The sequence below is a fragment of the Seriola aureovittata genome, chromosome 12 (genome assembly GCF_021018895.1).
Source record: "Seriola aureovittata isolate HTS-2021-v1 ecotype China chromosome 12, ASM2101889v1, whole genome shotgun sequence".
In the NCBI taxonomy this organism is placed as follows: domain Eukaryota; kingdom Metazoa; phylum Chordata; class Actinopteri; order Carangiformes; family Carangidae; genus Seriola; species Seriola aureovittata.
The window spans coordinates 21,720,668-21,740,286 of NC_079375.1; the positions used below are offsets into that span (position 1 = coordinate 21,720,668).

The 19,619-nt window shown below is 48.2% G+C and overlaps 2 protein-coding genes across 2 annotated transcripts; both read right to left on the reverse strand.

Moving 5' to 3' along the window:
• Positions 1-419: 419 nt before the first annotated feature.
• LOC130179438 (leukocyte cell-derived chemotaxin 1-like) lies at positions 420-8,001 on the reverse strand. The gene is made up of 7 exons (XM_056392410.1): positions 7,894-8,001; positions 7,438-7,578; positions 5,905-6,045; positions 5,246-5,359; positions 2,650-2,800; positions 2,157-2,269; positions 420-1,488 (listed from the first exon to the last, which is right to left on the reverse strand). Exons 1-7 carry the CDS (start codon positions 7,963-7,965, stop codon positions 1,264-1,266), a joined length of 957 nt encoding a protein of 318 aa, XP_056248385.1. The 5' UTR covers positions 7,966-8,001; the 3' UTR covers positions 420-1,263.
• Positions 8,002-9,379: 1,378 nt separating this feature from the next.
• Positions 9,380-14,374, reverse strand: LOC130179437 (protocadherin-8-like). Its single transcript, XM_056392409.1, has 3 exons — positions 10,728-14,374; positions 10,353-10,578; positions 9,380-10,243 (listed from the first exon to the last, which is right to left on the reverse strand). Exons 1-3 carry the CDS (start codon positions 13,182-13,184, stop codon positions 9,891-9,893), a joined length of 3,036 nt encoding a protein of 1,011 aa, XP_056248384.1. The 5' UTR covers positions 13,185-14,374; the 3' UTR covers positions 9,380-9,890.
• Between the last annotated feature and the right edge of the window lie 5,245 nt (positions 14,375-19,619).

Genomic DNA, 19,619 nt, shown 5'->3' on the forward strand with positions numbered 1-19,619 from the left:
CTCAGCTTCATAACACTCTCACACACACACAAACACACACTCCTCCACTATCCCTGACACACACAAACACACCGCCCCCATCCTTACCCCCTACCCCCGCCTGAGGCGGCTCTGTGACATCAAAAGGAGCTAAGCGCTTTGCATCGTGGGTAAGATCTGGGAGCGTGACGGCTACAGAGTCTTTAGTCTCATTAAAGAGTTCTAGAGCTGCAACTCTCACATTAAAGAACTCTGGAAACTTCTTTCTGCTCATCCCTTTGGAGCAGGAACCAGATGTGACACTTCTCAAAACTGAAAAGTGTCTTTGAGTCTGAATGAGAAGGGGGGGGTTTCCTAAATAAACCCAACGCTCTGTTATAAGCAATATGTATTTACAAATAGGATATAAAGTCATTCGGCCAAAAGCATAAAAAAAAGAGAGACTTCAAACTTTACTTAAAAAAGTTTATTCAGTGATATTGCACTTTGAGAGCTTCTTCAATGCAGATAAAAATACATTTGGATGAAAGTTTCTGAGAGGAAGCGTACAGTACATTGTTTTAATGAGAGATACTCATGAAGACCAAATAAGGAAGGAGTTAAAAACACAGGAGTCAAAAATATTTCTCACTAGAGTGATGAAAAGTAAAACAAACAGATGCTATTTAAGCCAGCTGACTGCTATGGAAATACTACGCGCCCTATACATTTATTTACATCGAAAAAGCAAAGGATGAAAGAAGAGGTCGGCTCTATAAATACAATCTTACCTGCTTTTCCCACAGATAAACTTGTGGTGTCATGCATGTAATTCAACCCTGGTGTCAGGTGTTAATGCATGTGATGGGAAACAGGTGTGTGGGATGTTTGTATCATGACCTACTGTATGTTCTCTTCACAGCGAGTCGTGCTGTAGTTCAGAAGGATCTAAATGGAAAGCAGGTATGTTTTTTTAATAAGAGAAGCTGTGCAGTGTGCAGAGACTGCGTACCTTAACATGTGTGTGCGTGTCCTAGATTCTGCACCATGCATTTATAATGTATGGACACTGTTACTGATGCTGTTCGTTTTCTACAGCTCTGCTCAGGCCAACAGGTATCTAAAGTAAATGAGAAGCTAAACTTTTCCCCTTCATCTCCCCTCCTCCCCTGGATCCCCGTACCTCCCTCCCTGCCTTGTTTCCTCAACTCTGGACTCCACCTCCTCTGGACACCGTCTCCCAGGTGTGTGTGTGTGTGTGTGTGTGTGTGTGTGTGTGTGTTTGTGTGGGGTGGGAAAGGGTGTCTACACTAGACCCAGGATGCGTGCCACCCACCAGTTGCAGGGCATGATAACTCTACAGGCCACCCTGCAGCCTCTGTAGTGGTAGGGCCACGGGTAGTAGCCCCCCAGCGGCTCGCAGATCCTCTGGCAGTGGGTGTAGCTGCGGCGGCACTCGGCGCAGCACACGCCCTGGTGGTCCAGCATGGGGTCGATGTTCATGTTGCCCTCCTCGCCCTCGAGACCTCTCTGGGAGGAGACAAGAGGAGGTCAGAGGTCAGACGACAGTGTCTTGTGCGGCGTCCTGTCACGTGATAGCGTCCGTGTCGTTAGCGGCGGAGAAAGATCATTTCAAACCAATTAAAAATGGATTTCCGACAGGCGGGGGTTGGGGAGGAGGGGATGTTGTCAGATGTGGGTTTTTGTTGTCAAATATTTTCTTTTTCAGCGTAGTGCTTGCTGTTTACCCCCCTCCGTGTCTGTCAGCAGTGTAATACAGGGGCTGGGGGATGCTCAGAGTGTGAAGGGAGAGGGATTAGGAAATTGGGGCCCAATTTAAGGGGCGAGGATGGAGGGTGTATGTGTGTGAGTCTGTGTGCGCTCAGCAGGGCAAAGGGGCCACAGGAGAGAGGAGGGGGGTGTTGTGGAATTATTCATACAGCCTCAATGCTGAAAGGAAAGCTTTGGACAGCCTCGCACAGAAAAAAAAAAGGCATGCACGGAAAACACACCCACGCATACACTCAGATTTGCAGTGACAATCCGGGCCCCTGCGCCGTGACCCCGGCATCTGCTGCCGCTCGCACAGCTGTGAGAAACTCTCGGCGGCCGGAGCCTTCTCAGGTGTCCCCCCCCCAGATGTGACCGGACAGTTGTGAACGCGGTACACAGCAGAAGAAGAAGACTGTGTGACTCACCTGATAGGGGTTCTCCGGGTTGAACTCTGCCTCCACGTCCTCCTCTTCTTCCTCCCCGGCTCCGGCTGCCTGGCGGCGCTGGCGGGGGGCGGCCCTCCTCTTCCTCTGTCCGCCTGCACACATCACAGTCTCACTATCTGACAGCAGACCAAATTTAGGAGCGGAGTGGCACTAATGTGGCTCAGCTCCTGATTGCACAGCCGTTTTCTCTGGCAGCATGTTTGAAGTCCTCAGATGAAGTAGAATAAAATTGTGTTTTGAGAACTTTTGACCTCCCAGCATGCTAAAAATTGTTCACTCTGTGGCTCGGAAACTTCAAAAGGACTTTTCTTTTTTAGCTTGTTTTTCTTTCTGGGGCTTTAACAACTGCAGTGTTAAATGGAAATACTTGAGACCGTTTGACCCACATCTTCTTTGTTTTGTGCAAAAACTCACACAGACTTAAAACTTGAGAGTTTAACTGAACTCTGCCATGAGCCGTCTGGTTGCTTACTGGTGGAGTAGGTGGGACGGAGCCAAAAGATTGGCAGGTCTCCGCACAAGTCCTTGATCTTGTTGCTGAGGAAGGCGGAGTCCGACAGCGGCGTGTCTGCAGCCACCCAGATCAGGTCGTCCTCAAACTTGGCCGGCATCACCTCGTCCTCCTTCAGAGGGAGAGAAGAAAAAGGTGAGAAGTAATGAGCTGATACCCAAACAAACATCTGAGCGACTCTTGTTTATGAGTCTTGTCCGTCCTCTTTAAATATCCCACACTCCCTTCATTCCGTCCGAATCTAATCTGCATTAATGTTGAGCTGTTAATGCTCCTTAACAACATAAAATCAAGCAGTAAAAAGGAAAGTCCTTGAGGCTGTAGCATATACATTTTCCCTTTGCGCCAACATTTAGCTGTATATACAATGTCAGGACTCATCAGCATCTGAACGGAGGGGAGGGGGGGGGGGGGGGGTCGGATGGCCTAAATGTACAGGTTCCTGCAGATCAGCTAATGAGGTTTCCAGAGGAGCGGCTGTGTAAACACACAGCACGTACTCTGTTTCCACAGCCTGCAGGTAGGAGGGGGATTCTGCAGGGATGGTTGTGCCCAGAGGCGTTTGTTCCTGCGGGCTGTTCTGCACTAGCCACAGACATGTTGAGGGAATGTTCTGCTCCAACCTTTCACAAATGCTGCTGCTGTTTCTTTTCTTTTTTTTCCAGCTCAAATGATTTGCTGGAGGGACAAATAAAAGCGGGGGTCCTTCTCCACTGCTCGACTGATAAGAGTTTATCTGACCCACTCTCTCCGGATGGGGACGAGTGTGTGTGTGTGTGTGTGTGTGTGCGCGTGCGTGTGTGCGTGCTTATCTAACCCATATTTGCCATCACTCTAAATTATAGCAAATGACCAGCCTGCAGCAACCATTATAACAACATCTTCCTGTCTCCACACACACGCGCAACACACACACACACACACACACACACAAACGTGAACCAGACGATCATTTATGAGGCAAAAAAGAGGCAATAGCACCAACACACACAAAAGCACAGACGTGAAATAAATGATCGTTTATGAGGCAGAGAGAGGCAATAAGAGCAGCCCGGCGTGATAATTAAATGTGTGCTTGTGTGTGTGTGTGTGTGTGTGCGTGTGTGCGCGTGTTGGTGTTTGTGCGCACACGTGTTCGTGAGGGCAATTCTGTTGATGTGGATTTATGTGGATGTGAGGCTTATGCAGAACTAAATGATTTTAATTATCAGACAGCCTCAATTGAACAATCACAGGCGGTGGTTTTTGTGAGTTGTGATAGCAATCCACACACACATATGGTACTGTATATTCTGTGTGTGTGTGTGTGTGTGTGTGTGTGTGTGTGTGTGTGTGTGTGTGTGTGTGTGTGTGTGTGTGTTGTGTGTGTGTGTGTGTGTTGTGTGTGTGTGTGTGTGTGTGTGTCACCTCGGTATCCTGGTGTATTGCTGGTTTGGGTGAATCGTGCTACATCACAGAAACACATTAGCATCGTCTCGCAGGAGCTTTAACGCTCAGCAGAGAAGAGATGATGCAGTGATACAAGTTTTAGTATCAATAAGAAAAAAACTGAAAATTTTATAAGTTATTACGTCTGGCTTTAGTAATGGGCTGATTAAAGATTTATTGCCTCATAAATCTGCGGGTTTTAAGCACAACGTTTGGGTTGCCAGGTTTGAAACATCCCCTGATTTACATCCTTCTCTGGCATTAATTTGTATTGTCTTTTTGACACTGTCCCCTTATTAATGACTTACTAACGTTTGTATTTTCCCATTTAATGGTTTGTTAGAAAGTGAACAAGTCATCAATAAAGGGGAGATGACTTGTTCTCGTTACACGCCACCAGTCAGTGTGTGCAAGTCTTTACTAAAGGGTTTCTTCCACTACAGTGATCCATCATATCTACTGTGACTGCAGCTGCTCTCCTGAAGCTACGTGTTCACTGTCCAATCCGCACCTCATTAATCAAAGACGCAAATACCTGCTTAGCCACAGCAGTGAGTCGAGCTAAAGGTTACTGCCAGCATGCTAACATGCTGATGTTTAGCAGGTGTTTGTACTATATTCACCATCTTAGTTTAGACAGTTAGCATGCATACATTTTGCTAATTAGCAATAAACATAAAGGAGGCTACAGAATATCATTAGTCGGATATCGTTGGAGAAGATCATTATTTTCGGTCATGAACCTGATGATGGCCCTGGATGAAATGTTGACACCTGACACCTGTAAACCTTTTTCCACTGCAGGAAACGCAACAACAGATATGAACTGTCACTGGTTCCTGTTCTCCAGCCGCTTTGGGACCAAGTTCCTGGACTTAAATATGGGAACGTTTCACGAGGGACTGTTGAATCCTGGTACTTTCACCCTCTGGCGACAATGACTGGTCGGGCAGATGTGTCGTCACATCACAATCAGGACGACTACAACAGTAGAGCAAATTAATTAGATGCCAAAACATCCTCATTGTAAAAAGGTTGTCAGGTTCCTGCAGTGGAAACAGGCCAGTGGTGATCACACATGGAGAAAACACACTTCCTCGGGACAGAAAGACGGACTGGACCAACCCACCAGATCGAACGTCATGGAGTCCTTGTTGAGAGCCTCCACGTCAGGCAGACGAGCCTTCACCTGGGTCTTGATGTAGCACTTCTCTCCTCCTGAAAAACGAATCCCTGTGATCCCCTGCAGAGGTCAAACAAACAGCTGGAATTCATTACTCCAAACATCTGTGGATAATGTGTTGTCCTCTGCAATCTGCACATCACATGCAACGTCACAGCTAACAGCTGTCTGACTGAACGTGGGGTGAGGGGTAAGGGGTGGGGGGGTGGGGGGGGGTTGTATTTTAGCCATGTATTCAAGATTTAAAAAATTACACTCACGGGGACAATATGATTAAAGGTCAAAATTTTAATTGTTAAAAGGCCAAAACTGCTGCTTCACTGGTCTGATTGGCCTGATTGGGCGATTTAATTAAAGGTCAAAACCCACCAGTCCGAATTTAATGAAAATTGCAGGGACACTGCATCTTGACACTGATTGGCCCAGAGGGGGATGACAACATGTCCACTTGTTTTTAATGTGTCCTCTGCTGCAGTGAGCCAATCTCCCCACAAGGGTCTGATCAACTTCCTGTCCAGACTCACTCTGTCGGTGAATCTGCTTTTCTGACCCTCCTGATATTCATTTATTTATTTATTTATTTGATTATTTTCAGTTCAACTCACAATCTCAAAGTCGTGGACCTCCACGGCCTCGTCCGCCCCGCTGCCCGTGCTGAATCGCTCCATGTTATTGGTCGTGTCGATCTCCATTGAACCCTCCTCCACTTTGCCATTGATGCTCATGCTGTAGTGGACATTGTAGACCTGTGCACACACACACACACACACACACAACACACACACACACACAAAACACACACAAGGTTTCAGACTGGCATGTAAGGTATGAGAGTCCCGAGAGTCACCCCCCCCCCAGCCCTCTCCCTTTCTCCCTCCCTCTCCTTCCTTCTCCAATCTTACCCCATGACTTCTCCTCACACGCTACAACCTCTCTTTTCTCCATTTTCTCTTTCAGACACACACATTCATTCAAGCTTGTTTAGAAGAATACAATCCTTGCACCTCTGGGTGACGATGACCCCTCTGCACACGCTCTTCATCGTCTCTTAATGGGCATTTTCAAACTTCATATTGGAAAAAAAACAACAACCAGAAAGCCACATTTTCCCTCTCATATCTTACACCTCTTGCCCCTGGAGCATCAGCCGGACCAAAGAGCCCCCCCACCCCCCACCCCTCTCCACCCCTCTCCACCCCGCCACGATCCTCCAACACACACCACATACACACAAGGACTCCATTCACCAAGATTTACCTACCATGAAAATGGAGTGTTTCATTTACATTTTACTGTTTGCCTACACTGCAAAAAAAAAAAATCCATCTTGAAGAACTGCTTCAGTCTATTGAGTCACTTTAATTCAAACAAGTTAAAAAAAAATCCACCACTGGACGACATCATTTCACATGTTTCCAATTCAAAAGAGCTTGTTTCAACAATTTCTTCAATCAAGTGACATAATTTCTGATAGGGTCTGAGTATGAGAGCTGTTTTCTTCTACGGTAGTTCCACTTATTTCAGAAAAGTTTTGAAAGAAGAGAAAACTGCTTTGAGAAAAGAGGGAATTATGTAGCAGATCAGACCGACTTTGATTTGATTTTCGATTGAAAGCCTTAAGGGGCTGTGTCAAACTTTCTGGGGTGGTGACAGGGGCTGAATCGCGAGCGGGTTTTTACCGGTTTTTCTTCGAACTAATACAACAGCGTTACATTTGTACAACTGGTTTAAATCATGTGCCTTGATTTAAAACTTCATCTCTTATTGGGACTAATGTGCGCCACCAATGTCGTGCAGTAAAACCCTGATACAGAGACGGGACAGTTTCCTGTGCATGTGGCGAAGTGCACCTCAATGACCCCTGGTCCACGGTGCAAGTCAGTCATGTTGATTTAACTATTTATGTAACTTTTAGGTTAACTATGCAAAGGGATGATAAAATAAACAAGTAGAAACGCTAAAAGGAGCTTTGGCTGATTTCCAAGAAAGCCCCCCCCCCCCCCCCCCGCCCCCCAGAGGCAAAAAAAAAAAACAAAACACAAATAATTTTTGTACAGTCCCTTAGGCTGTAAGCACAAACGTACCAACATGAAGTTAGATGTAAGGGATAACATCAAAAGAAAACATCTTATTCTTACGTGTTTTTCATTGTTGTTCCAGAAGTAGAAAGCACCAACTGCCCCCAGCAGAAGCAGCAGGGCCCCGGCGATGAGCACCGCGATCCCGGCCTTCAGGAGGCGGCCGGTGGCGGCGGGCTTGACCGCCACGGCGGAGTAGGCCTATAAGGTAAAACAAACACACTCCAACATGACAACATGGCCATTCACTGGAAAAACCAACCCTGATAACCTCGTTGTGTGATGTGAGCCCGCTGAACCGGAGGTGCTGCCCGTGCAATGACACAGAGGCAGAAGTTACACAGAGGGTTGTTGGTTGTTTGAAAAGGTCAAGAAACAGACACAGTCTTGGATGTTTTAGCCCTGGCCCCCCGTTTCCACAGACACACACACACACACACACACACACACACACACACACACACACACACTAGCTTTATGAGGCGTTAAGCTGCACCGGTCTCTATTAACACTCACCGGAGGCATAAACTGCTGCAGGTCCTCTGGTCCCGCCGCGGCGATCGGTACTTTCTCTGAGCTCCCGGCCATGACTGGAGCCAAACACCTGAGGAAACCCCACTCCACTAGCTGCTCTCTCTCTCTCTCTCTCTCTCTCTCTCTCTCTCTCTCTCTCTCTCTCTCTCTCTCTCTCTCTCCTCTCTCTCTCTCTCTCTCTCTCTCCCCCCCCCCCTCTCTCTCTCTGAGGAGGAGGAGGATGGTCGCTCGTGCTCGCTCATACAGGTCGTGTTTTTAACAACTGTGCACCGATGCGAGTTTGTGTGACTTTAAACGGAGCAGGTGAGACTTGCCCTCCAGCTGGTGATCACCACATTATGAACAACCATCTAATTTAAGCCAAAAGTTAGCTCTGCTTTCTTTCGGAAAAGCATTCATCATCTTTTCTCTTTGAAGATCACATAGGCTGCTCATGTAACTTACATGAGTTTGATTCCTGCTATGATCCTTAGAATCTCATATCATTAAGCTTTATGACAACCTCTGTGGGCAGACTAAGATCTACTCAGCAATTAAGGAAATGATGAAGGAAGGGTGAGGCTGTCTCCTCGAATCACCTTCGCACACCTCCCTCCCCCTCCTCCCCCTCCTCTCTCTCCACAGACTGTCGCGGGTCAGAGGTGACTCTGGCGGAATGTCGCATGTTTCCTCCACGCGGGAGACTGTAGGCTATATTTACACGACAGGGTGCAAAAGGCGACAGACCTCGGTCTCATACTTCCCTATATCTTCTATCTGAGTTCACAACTATTATTAAAATGCCCTGGATCCATGGTAATGGGGGGATTACGTAAGGGGCGCACCGTGCGCATTTGGCAGATAGACAAAAAGCATCCGGACAGGAAGGAGCAGGAAGGTTTATTCACAAGGACTTTATGTTCTTCAACAGAAATCAGCTGTTCGTGTGACTATTTCACATCCTCAGTTAGACCTCCTCTTATGTATGTAAGCTTTTTATGTTACTAACAGTAAAGGCGACTTTAGTCTCTCTCTCTCTCTCTCTCTCTCTCTTCTCTCCTGTCCCCGCGGAGGAGACACGTCAGGTGGAAATGATTCATGTGATTTATGGAAACCTGCGCGTATCTTTAATTCTTGTATTAACATGCAGGTCTTATAGGCAGTAAAATACATATATTAAGCCCATGAAGAAGATGAAAAGAATAACTGTGAAGGTTTTCGCTCTTGTTGTTGTGTGACAGTGATTTGCTAGAAACCCTCGGCGTCTGCTCTGGCGTCTCACCAGCGAAATCACATTCACAAAAGATAAAAAAACAGAAAAAAAGAAAAACTAAACTGACCTTCTTCAGTGGACTGCAAGGACAGAGGCTCACTACTGCAATAACAGCGACGCCTGTTGGCTTTCACTGTACTGACTGGTCTGACTGACTGGCTGCTCACACAAACATCCCTCTCACCTCAGCCTGCAAACCAACACTCCAGTCACGTGCTCAGAACAGTATTTCAAAGTTTATTTTCTCTCATATTGTGATGATAAAAAAATCTGTACAATTACTTATTATTGCATTCAAATAATTTCATACATCGTTATCAACTTGATACACCGTGGGTCACCTGCCCTCAAACTGAACAGTTTCTGGGGCCATTTTAAATAGTCAGCATGCTTAAAGATCAATAATTACATTTCATATCTACATATCTTTGTTTAATTATTACTTTTATAAAAAATAAAATCTCTGTATGTACAAAACTTGCATATGATACACTTCATGTCCAACAGAACTTGTGATTGAAAGGACTTCAAATGTGGCTTTTACAATAAAACAAAAACACACAAATATTAGGATATAAACTTATATGTGCACACTCTCCATGGCAACGAATAGTTACATTATTCTCCTTGTCAATGAGTCATAAATTAAAAATCTGAACACACTATACATTTCTTTGAGAGTGAGCTTAAGTGTGGATGTTGGTGCGTGTGTGTGTAATTGTCTGTTTTAAATGTCGTTGTTGGGGCAGTGCGTCGGGGTCGGGGTGTAAACAGGGATGGTTATATCACTAATCTCCTGCACCCTCACAGGCCTGGGGGGGGTGACCAGGACGTAGTCGTACTCTCTGTGCAGCACCTTCTCGTACACACTCTGCAGCCCCACCGTCTTGGGGATGTGGGCCTGGTAGTAGTTGTCCCTGCGGTGGGGGTCCCGGGGCAGGGAGGCCGTCTTGGAGAGGCTGTTGAAGGAGGAGAGGGTGGGGGCTGGAGAGGGAGCTGCGTTGCTTCTTACTGCCGAGGGGCTCCAGCAGCGGTCTGAGTGACCCAGGACCTTACACTCACTGGTGCAAGCCCACAGACCTAAAAGAGAGAGAGAAAAGACAGTGACGTTAGAGTCTGAGCCGAAGTCTCCCCCCCAAACTGACACAGCTTTAGAAACATTCAAATGTGCCTGTTGTTTTGTCTTTACCATTTTGGCCGCCCATGGGAGGAACCACTGCCCCGTCTTTCTTCAGGCCAGTGTCTCCACTGACGTCACTGTCACTGTCATTGAAGTCACTGTCCCCCTTGCCACTGTCTTTGCCGCTGAAGGCCGGGTCCCTGGCAGAGATGGTGGTGTAAGAGTTCCCCTTCCAGATGGTGATGGGCCTCACAGCCTCCTTCCCGTTCCCATAGCCGGGCAGAGTGGAGTAGCCCTGCAGGAGGAGAGAGGAGAAACAAACAGAGGTTAATGTCTGATACATGAACACATTGCACAGTGTTGATTGTTGTGAGCCACCCCACACTTCCCCTCCCTTCCCCTCCCCTCCCCTACAAAGCTCAGTGTCCCAAAGGTGCGTCTCACCTCGTGTTTATTCCCTCGGGTCTTGCTGTTGCTGTCTGAGTCATACACGCAGGGCACCTCGCTGCCGTCCTCTGAGGCCGAGCACATGTCACTGCCCCCGGGGTGAGCCGAGGTGAACCCACCGGGCTGGCTGCTGTAGGAGTGTCCGTCAAAGCCCGCTCCTCCCCCGGATCCATGGAGAGGCAGCAGCGGGTTGTCCACCACGTGGCTCCTGCCCCGCTCCAGCGTGCCCTTCTCCCCGTAAGAGTCGCTGTCTTCTCCGCCTTTGTCCTGCTTGCGCCGGTTGCAGGTGGTGGCGATGAGGATGATTGCGAGCAGCAGGAGCGTGCAGCTCCCCGCGAGGACAACAATAATCACCACCGACAGGTCCCACTGCGCGTGCACCTCGTCCCCGCCGCTTGACTGGTACACTGTCCTGTCGCTCGGCGGGGAGCCCGCGATGATGAGGAAGTGGAGCGTGGCGGTGGAGGTGAGCGCGGGCCTCCCGTTGTCACTCACCGTCACGGTCACGCTGAGAGTCTCGTCCACGTCGTGGCTGAGCACCTGGTTCAGGTAGATCTCCCCGGTGGCTTTGTTCACGGAGAACACGGAGGGCTCACCGGTGGCCAGCCCGTAGGACAGGTCCGAGTTCACGCCCTCATCCGCATCCCGCGCCTCCACGCGGGTAATGACGTAGCCTGTCGGTGCGTCCCGGGGCAGGAGCACCTCAGCGGAGCCGTTGTTGAGGGCCGGCTGAGTGATGACCGGGGCGTTATCGTTCTGGTCCACTATCCTCACATAGACATTGGCGCTGCCGGACAGGGGCGGGGAGCCGCCGTCACTCGCCGAGATGCGGAGCTCCAGCTGTTTCATCACCTCATAGTTGAAGCTGCGGAGCGCGTAAAGCGAACCGCTGGCCGGGTCCAGAGACACGAAGGTGGCGATGGGAGAGCCCATGAAGTAGGTGTCCGCCAGTTTGTAGCTGACCTTCCCGTTTGACCCCATGTCCATGTCCCGCGCCACCACCGTGGTGATGTATGCCCCAGGTGCGTTGTTCTCCACCACTGACACCTCGTACACCGGCTTACTGAACACCGGCGCGTTGTCGTTCTCATCCGTCAGCCTGATGGTGTACTGAGTGATGGTCCTGAAGGGGGGCGAGCCCAAGTCCTCCGCCACCACTGTGAGGTTATACTCGGGGATCTTCTCCCGGTCTAACGGGCTGGTACTCACAATCATGAAGCTGTCCTCGTACGCCTGCTGCAGTCTGAAGTGGTCGTGTCCGTACAAGGTGCAGTGCACCTGTCCGTTAGCGCCCGAGTCTCTGTCCGAGGTGCTGACCAGAGCCACGAAGCTCTCTCTGGCCGCCGCCTCTGTGATGTACGCTATCCCCGCCGTGATGGACGTCATGGGGGTGATGGAGATCTCCGGTGCGTTGTCGTTAACATCCTGCACCTGCACCACTATTTTGCAGATGGCCGGGCTCGGGTTCGGACCCAGGTCGGTGGCCTGGACGTCAAACTCGTACGTGGTCTTACTTTCAAAGTCAATCGGGCTCTCCAGGGTGAGCCGTCCGGTCTTCCTGTCCACTCTGAAGAGTTGTCGTATTTCTGGGGGCACCTGGTTACCGAACCCGTACACCACCTCACCGTTCAGCCCCTCGTCAGGGTCCTCGGCGTTCAGGTCCAGCAGGAGCGAGCCCACCGGTGCGTCCTCAGGCAGGTCCACGGAGAAGCTGTTCCTGTCAAACACCGGGCTGTTGTCGTTGTAGTCTTTCACCTTGACGTTTATGCGCGTTGTTCCGGTGCGGGACGGGTTGCCTCCGTCCATAGCCACGAGCTCCAGCGCGTAAGAAGCCTGCGTCTCCCGGTCCAGCTCTTTCATGAGCACCAGCTCCGCATATTTAACCCCGTCGGCCCTGCTGAGCACGTCGATTGAAAAGTGGCTGTTGACGGAGATCTGGTAGCTTTGGATGTAGTTCACCCCAACATCCTCGTCCACGGCAAAGTCCAGCGGGATCCGCGTGCCCACCGCTGTGTTTTCGGAGATCTCCAGACTCGACTCTTTCCGGGGAAACTCGGGGGAGTTGTCGTTGATGTCCTTGACCTCCACCTCGACGTGGATGAGTTTAAACTGCTCTTTGGAGAAGCTGACCACGTCGAAAGCGATGAGGCAGTGCAGGGTGTGTTTGCAGACGCGCTCTCTGTCTATCCTCTCTCCTATGCTCAGCTGCCCGTCGCTCTCCCTCAGACGGATGAAAGAGGAGTTGAACTGTTTCATCATCCTGAAATTGGTCCTGGAGCCTCCCGAGGAAGAGGGAGTGGAGGAGATGTCCTTGGCCAAGTTTCCAATCACTGTCCCTGGTGCGTCTTCCTCAAATGTCTGATATTTCACCGTCTTTCCTTGTGTGACAGCAGACAGGCTCAGCAAAGAGACGCACACGAGCACCAACAGCCCGTTCCACCCTGTTTCTCCCATCTTGACACCTTCACTCCAAAATAAATCTGAAATTCAGCAGCAAACTGTCCGAAAAGAGTCCAGTTTAAAGTTTAAACCAAACACCTGAAAAAAAAAAGCTATCCCTTCCCGGCTCTTGTCGACTCTCCGGGGCTGTTTTTTTTTTTCTTCTTTAGTATAAAGCCTGTAATAAATATTCCATATGTCTTTCACTGCGCGCTCTGGATGCGCTCCGCTCTCTCTCTACTGGAGGTGTGCTGCTCTCAGCGCAAGAGGGCTGCAGTGTCTGCAGGAGGGTTTATACGGCGAGGCATGCAAATGAGCCGCACTGTGACCAATCCGGGCTTTGAGAGGGAAAAAAAGGGGGACTTCTGAAAGACCTCTAAACCCTGTTTAGAGATTCCTGGACTGTGCGGAGAAACTTGGCACCCAATATGTGGGCTAAACGCGGGGCTTGATTTAATACTGCTATAGTTTCCGTTGCTTGTTTATGTTCCTCGGGCAGTTAAATGAGTCTGCGCACCGACACACGGGGGGAGCACAGAGATGCGCAGTGTCCCTGAGATAGAGGACAAAGCATTTGAATAGGAGTGTCTGTTCAGGATGCTTTACCCTATAGGAGAATAGTGTAAAGAGATTTATGCTTAAACACAGGCTGGTTGGATCCCCACGCACGTGTCCTGTGTAACCCACCCGGGTAAAAGCGGTCACTGGCAGGCTCAGCCGTCAGTGACCTCTCCACCTCTGATAGGACAAAATAACTTCATGCAAGAATATGACGTGATTTGTCCTTTTCTCCAACCCCGCCGTGGCCCGATCCACTCACCCACACGGATAAGATTTCATATACTGCACTTTGATAGAGCCATAACGCTGAGACAGCTTAACATGCTGAATAATTGCAATGCCATGAGATTCAGAAAAATGTGGTGTAACTGGTGGTAATAGCATCATCTTGGTGCTCATTTTATTCTCATTAATAAATTCCATAAATTTGCTCAGCCTTCTATTATTCATCCCCCCAGTGTGTTGTATTCCAGTAATTGTTTGCCTATCAGATCATATCTGAGGCAGGAAAAAGGACTATACCCACTTAAACATTGATTTTATTCTAATTCGGTCTCGGCTCAGATCGGCTCACGAGATGTCTTGTGCGCGAGAGAGCGGATTTTTTAATTAAAGCCAGTGTAACGGCCCGGTTTAACATGCGGCTCTCCTTGGCCTCGGCTGACAGAACAGAGAGGCGCAGGTGAAGACAAAACACACACACACAAAAACACACACACACACACACACAAAAAAAAACAAAAACACACACACACACACACACACTGGCGGTCACGCACGCACTCACACAGCCTTCCACGAACCCGTTACAAATGGGATTTGGCTGTAAACGCAGGGGGGATTTATCAGGATTTCAATAGTGAGATTATATCAAAGGCGTATGAAGCCCTCGTTAGTAGCGGCGGGATAATGGCGTGGCAGGGTCTCCCTTTACAGCCGTCCATGCCGGTATTGTGGCCTCTGAGCCGGTCTGTGGGGACCCTAACCCCCGCTGCCTCTATGCAGCTCTCTGCCTAACTGCAGCATAATGAGGCAGAGCCACATGCAGCCTTTGTATCATCCCTCCATCCCCATTCCCCCCCCCTCCTCCCACCCTTTCCCCAGACCTGCCCCGGTCCCGGCCACGACTCCTTTCATTACGGGGAGATGGGAGATGAATTGCCCTGGACATCAGGGTCCCTCCTATTAAAATACATTTAGAAAACGACCGGGGCCCCGTCACGGCTCTTTAAGAGATTTTCTCATTCTTCCCATTGGACTCTCTCTCTCTCTCCCTCTCTCCCTCTTTGCCTCTCCTCCTTATTCACCCCCTCCCTCCCCCTCCTCACGCACACACAACCAGCTTTTTCAGGGGCAACACTTGCCTTGCAGTAGAAGCTAATATCAGTTGGCATGTTCTATAAAGAACCCATCTGCCACAGAAAGTCAAATAGGAGACACCTGAATGGACAACATCTAGTCAAGCAGCTTGCATAGTTAGACACAGTCAGGCCTGTCCTAAAGGATAAGGAGACATCGCTCTGTGATTAGGGCCATTAAAACTAAATTATCAGCTTTTATACGGGGTTATAGAAAAACTGGCGCCACCTTCCAACCAGGCACCTTTCAAAGGGTTTATAAATTACAACTAATAGAGTTATTAATGGTTAATAATTCATTTACTTATACTTTATAGATCAGTTAGCTATAGCCTAATGCATTAATGAGAATAACGTCTGGGTTGCCAGGTTGTGGAAAATCCCTTTGACTGACTGAGTGACCACTAGTGACTGTGGGGCAGGAAGCAGGGGAGGGGCTTTAACTTTTATATGTGATATATGATTTTATCAACGTGTTCAACAACATATTAAGGTTTAAACTGAAGTACACAATTAAACGTACCAGTTCAACACTGCTGTATTATTCTGACATGTCGTGGGGAGGTTTTCATACTTTTTCATACCTCAAGAGGCGATTTAAAAGAAAACATTGAAATTCATGTATTGAGGTTTTCATTAAAGTCAAAGAAGTGGAGGATCTTGCTCTTTCTTTATAAAGTGAAATATAAGGTTTTTCCCCATTTTCCACAAATTTTCATATAGTCCTTTATTGAACAGACAATCTGGATCAAAGTGAATTAACAACTGATTACCAACATTTAGATGGACAGGTCGAAAAGCACTGATATCAAACCAGTGACGATATGAAATGAGGTAACTCAGATTAATTTCTTTTGCAGCTACAACAAGAAGTCTGATCCTGCAGATCTTTCAGTCAGTGTACAGCTGAGTGGAGGCAGAGGGTCCGTTGAAACACATGTGTTCACTGCGGGCCGCTGTTACTCCGCCGTGAGAGAGTCCTCCTGCTCTTTGTGTTCAGACTACACAGGACTCCGCATTCTCTCACACACACACACACACAGAAAGACAAGAGCAATCAAAAGCAAATTACATTGAGCTGAGTCTCGCCTCGCGGATTAAAATCTCTGCCTGCACGTGCGTGTGCGCGTGCATCGGAGGAGTAGAAAGACAGGGGTGTGTGTGGGGGGGGGGGGCTTTTTTTCTTGCAATGTCTGACAGACTTTTGCATCCTCATCCCCCAAAAGCAAAGCCGTCACTTGAAGGACACACACACACACACACACACACACACACACACACACACACACGCATACACCTCAGAAAATAATTCTCTCACGTGACCACCGTGTCAATCTCGCCCGTCTGCACGCGAGTTCAACAATAGCAGAATTAGAGTGAGTCTCCGAAATCCCTTCTATTCTTCACGGGACATATTAGCATTTTCTTTAACATATATAAATATATCTTTAGAGGAGCGCCCCCCCCCCCCCCCCCCCCCCCCTCCCCTCTTCCCTTTCTTCTGCATTGTGGTCCCATTTGCTCTAGTGATCGCCGGGTATTCGGGGTCTGAAGCTGGTCGCCTGATCCCTGCCTCTTGTTGGGGCTTAACTCATTGAGATGGAAATAGGCGATTTGGTCTCTTTTGTCCAGCAGATAAGCGGCGGAGGGAGAAAGTGGGGAGAGAGAGCGGGAGGGTGAGAAAGGAGAGATGTGTATGTGTGCGTATGTGTGAGGGGGGGGGGGGGGGTGTCTAAGATAATCGATCAGAGAACTGAACCCCTCCTTCACCCCCCCACCCCCCTCACAGCTAACCTTTGCTTAACTCGCGTGCCATCACAAGCAGCACAGAGTCCTAATTGGTTCCCAGCACTAATTATCCAATTATCGCCTCTTCACCGGAGAAGCTCACTGCAGGGCTCGTCTGGGTAATGGCCTCATCCTCTACACTATTGATGGAAATGATTAGGAGTGAATGCGCCCATCAGCTCCAGAGAGCAACACTTGAGAAAGTTGTGTCACGGCCTCTGTGTCGAGGTCTTAAAGAGAAGGTGGCTCTTCACCAACACATGCGCTCATTCTGCTGCTATTATTCCTCAACTCTTATTGATTGAATTGGATTGAATACATGATAAAGTGGTGAGCGCGTTAATTAGGCTCTTTTGTGTGTGGCTCTAACATGAAAAAATAAAAAATAAAAAAAGACAGTAGGATGAGGATCGAGTCTGGCACTTCTGTTGATGTCGTAACATTTCACAGTGAAATATCTACTTTCACTATGAAACCCTTATTTCTTCGTCGGTGGTGTTCTCCTCAAGCGAGCTACAGTTTCCTTTTAGCACGTCCCTTATAATCATTACCGCCACGGAAGGACGTGACACGTGCATCCCAAAGACTTGTCACAATCACACCTGTCCCCTGTAAACAATGACAGGTGGGAACCAAAAGTGCTCCACACTAAAGGGGATTGTAAATAACCAACTTAAATGTTACACCCAGAAATTATATATATGAAATAATAAAGTACTGCAACTGATAATGAAATTATATCATTTATATAATAACTCAAATAATATTGCACCACTTAATATAAATGTATATGGTAAGCTTATAATGAAAATAATCCAAATGTGTACAATAATTAAGTAGGTTAATAATTGTTCTACAGAAAATGTTAGAAGACGTAATAAGTGAAAATGCGTCTTAATTAAAGATGATCAGAAGAAACTGCTCCGAATGTCACAGTAAACTCGCTTTCAGGAGAACAACACAATGTCGGATTAATTGGACAGACTACTTGGCATTCAGATTGTGCCAACAGGCGACCGGTAGTCTCGTCCACAGCGCTGCAACAGGCAGTGAACTGCAGTGAGCAGCATCTGAATAGAGCAGCAGGCACGGACTGGCACCAGAATGCCGCCAGATTGATAACGTCCAGTTACATTAAACATTTATTCTCCTGTCTCCATCTCTTTTTCTCTTAGTTAACTTCTGCTCCGACCCATCACCTTCCAGCCCATCTGTCGCTGATAGCTGCAACACTTTGAATAAATTCCTCCCGACAAACAAAACGGTTAACATCTCATGAATACAGCTTTTTACACCCCACACACAGATTGTGGGGAAACTTTAGGGCCAGTGGAGTAACTAGTGCAAAGAAATCTGTCCGGGGACACTCCCTCTTTGCTTCCACTTCATTACCGGCATTGTGCTCGGGAGCGCGCAATCTGTGCGGCCGCCTCCGCCAAGCGCGGCCAGCTTTCTAATGAGTTTCCAATGATGATTTAAAGGCTCGCGCGGACCCTTTCCCCCCCTCACCAAAAAAAAAAAACTCCTCCCACCTCCCCTCTCATTCTTCCTTTCACTGCTTTTGAATCTCAACTGCTTTTGTCTGGAGCTGCTTCCATCACTGCTTTCTGGAGCAGGGGAGGTCAGCAGGAGCGCACATAAAGATTCACACATCAGGTCTGAATAAAGGAACGATATATAGGGGAGTTACATGGGACCAACTTTGGCCCCTCGCTTCAGTGTGGTAGTGGGAGAATGTGGGGGACAGAATTAGACGCTTGTGTCTGGTCTGAGGATGTTTTGTGAATACAAGTTTCTCCAAATGCCTCATTTCCTCATTTTAAAGACAAACAGAAACTTAAAGCTAGCTGTGAGTTAATGAAGGGCTCCAGGGCTGTGTGTGTGTGTGTGTGTGTGTGTGTGTGTGTGTGTGTGTGTGTGTGTGTGTGTGTGTGTGTGTGTGTGTGTGTGTGCGTGTGCGGGCACCTGATGGTTGCACTCTGCCAGATTGTGTGTGCTTTGGATGAACAGATGGGGGTGGATGAGTTAAGAGAAGCATGGAGGGAGGGAATGGCAGACGTCTGGATATCACTCATGTGAAGTTATGTCTCCCCTTCTTCTCTCCCGTTGCATGGTCCTCCATGTGCATTCAAAAGTAGGCATCAGCATGCAGATGAGCTGCGTCTGATGTGCGGAGTTGATGTAGCCAAAAGCAGGTTGGTAGCCACATAAGTGTCTCTGATAATCCATCAATCAATGGGACTTTGTCTGAGGCTTATAGGGATCTATAGCGAGGACTTTTACTGGCCAAATGGTTCACTTAACATCCTTGAGATGAGAAGTTAGTAAATGTGTAGACACAGCAGTAAGAGATGCATAGCGCAGCATTACTTCACAAAAAGAGACGGATACACAGCTAAACTGTGAGCATTAGGGCAGTGTTTGTGTAAGAGCATTAAAGTCACACTGTAACTTCTGAACAGCTGCTCCACAAACAGATCTGCTCTATCACACACAGTTATTTGGAGCTGACAAGTGTGAGACAGTCACTGGAAAATCAACACTGGATAAGTTGTGTTCGCAGTTTTTTTTTTTTTTACAGCTGCGTGGCTCTATATGCCAATGTCAGTCTGTCGGTCCACCACTTCGGTCCCGACTGAAATAAATCAGACAACTTTGATATTTAGAGGATGAATCTTAGTGCATTTGTTTGTTCCCAGATTTTCCTCCAGCACCAACAGTAGGTCAAACTCATCACTCACCC

What these genes read in the sequence shown, in the direction of transcription:
- LOC130179438 (XM_056392410.1), bottom strand. Translation starts at nt 7,965, where the DNA reads ATGGCCGGGAGCTCAGAGAAAGTACCGATCGCCGCGGCGGGACCAGAG. An exon ending in TGCAGCAGTTTATGCCTCCG is followed by an intron (nt 7,579 to 7,893) that starts GTGAGTGTTAAT and finishes TTTACCTTATAG; the next exon opens with GCCTACTCCGCCGTGGCGGT. An exon ending in GGAACAACAATGAAAAACAC is followed by an intron (nt 6,046 to 7,437) that starts GTAAGAATAAGA and finishes GTGTGTGCACAG; the next exon opens with GTCTACAATGTCCACTACAG.
- LOC130179437 (XM_056392409.1), bottom strand. Translation starts at nt 13,184, where the DNA reads ATGGGAGAAACAGGGTGGAACGGGCTGTTGGTGCTCGTGTGCGTCTCT. An exon ending in CCCGAGGGAATAAACACGAG is followed by an intron (nt 10,579 to 10,727) that starts GTGAGACGCACC and finishes CTCCTCCTGCAG; the next exon opens with GGCTACTCCACTCTGCCCGG. An exon ending in TCCCATGGGCGGCCAAAATG is followed by an intron (nt 10,244 to 10,352) that starts GTAAAGACAAAA and finishes TCTCTCTTTTAG; the next exon opens with GTCTGTGGGCTTGCACCAGT.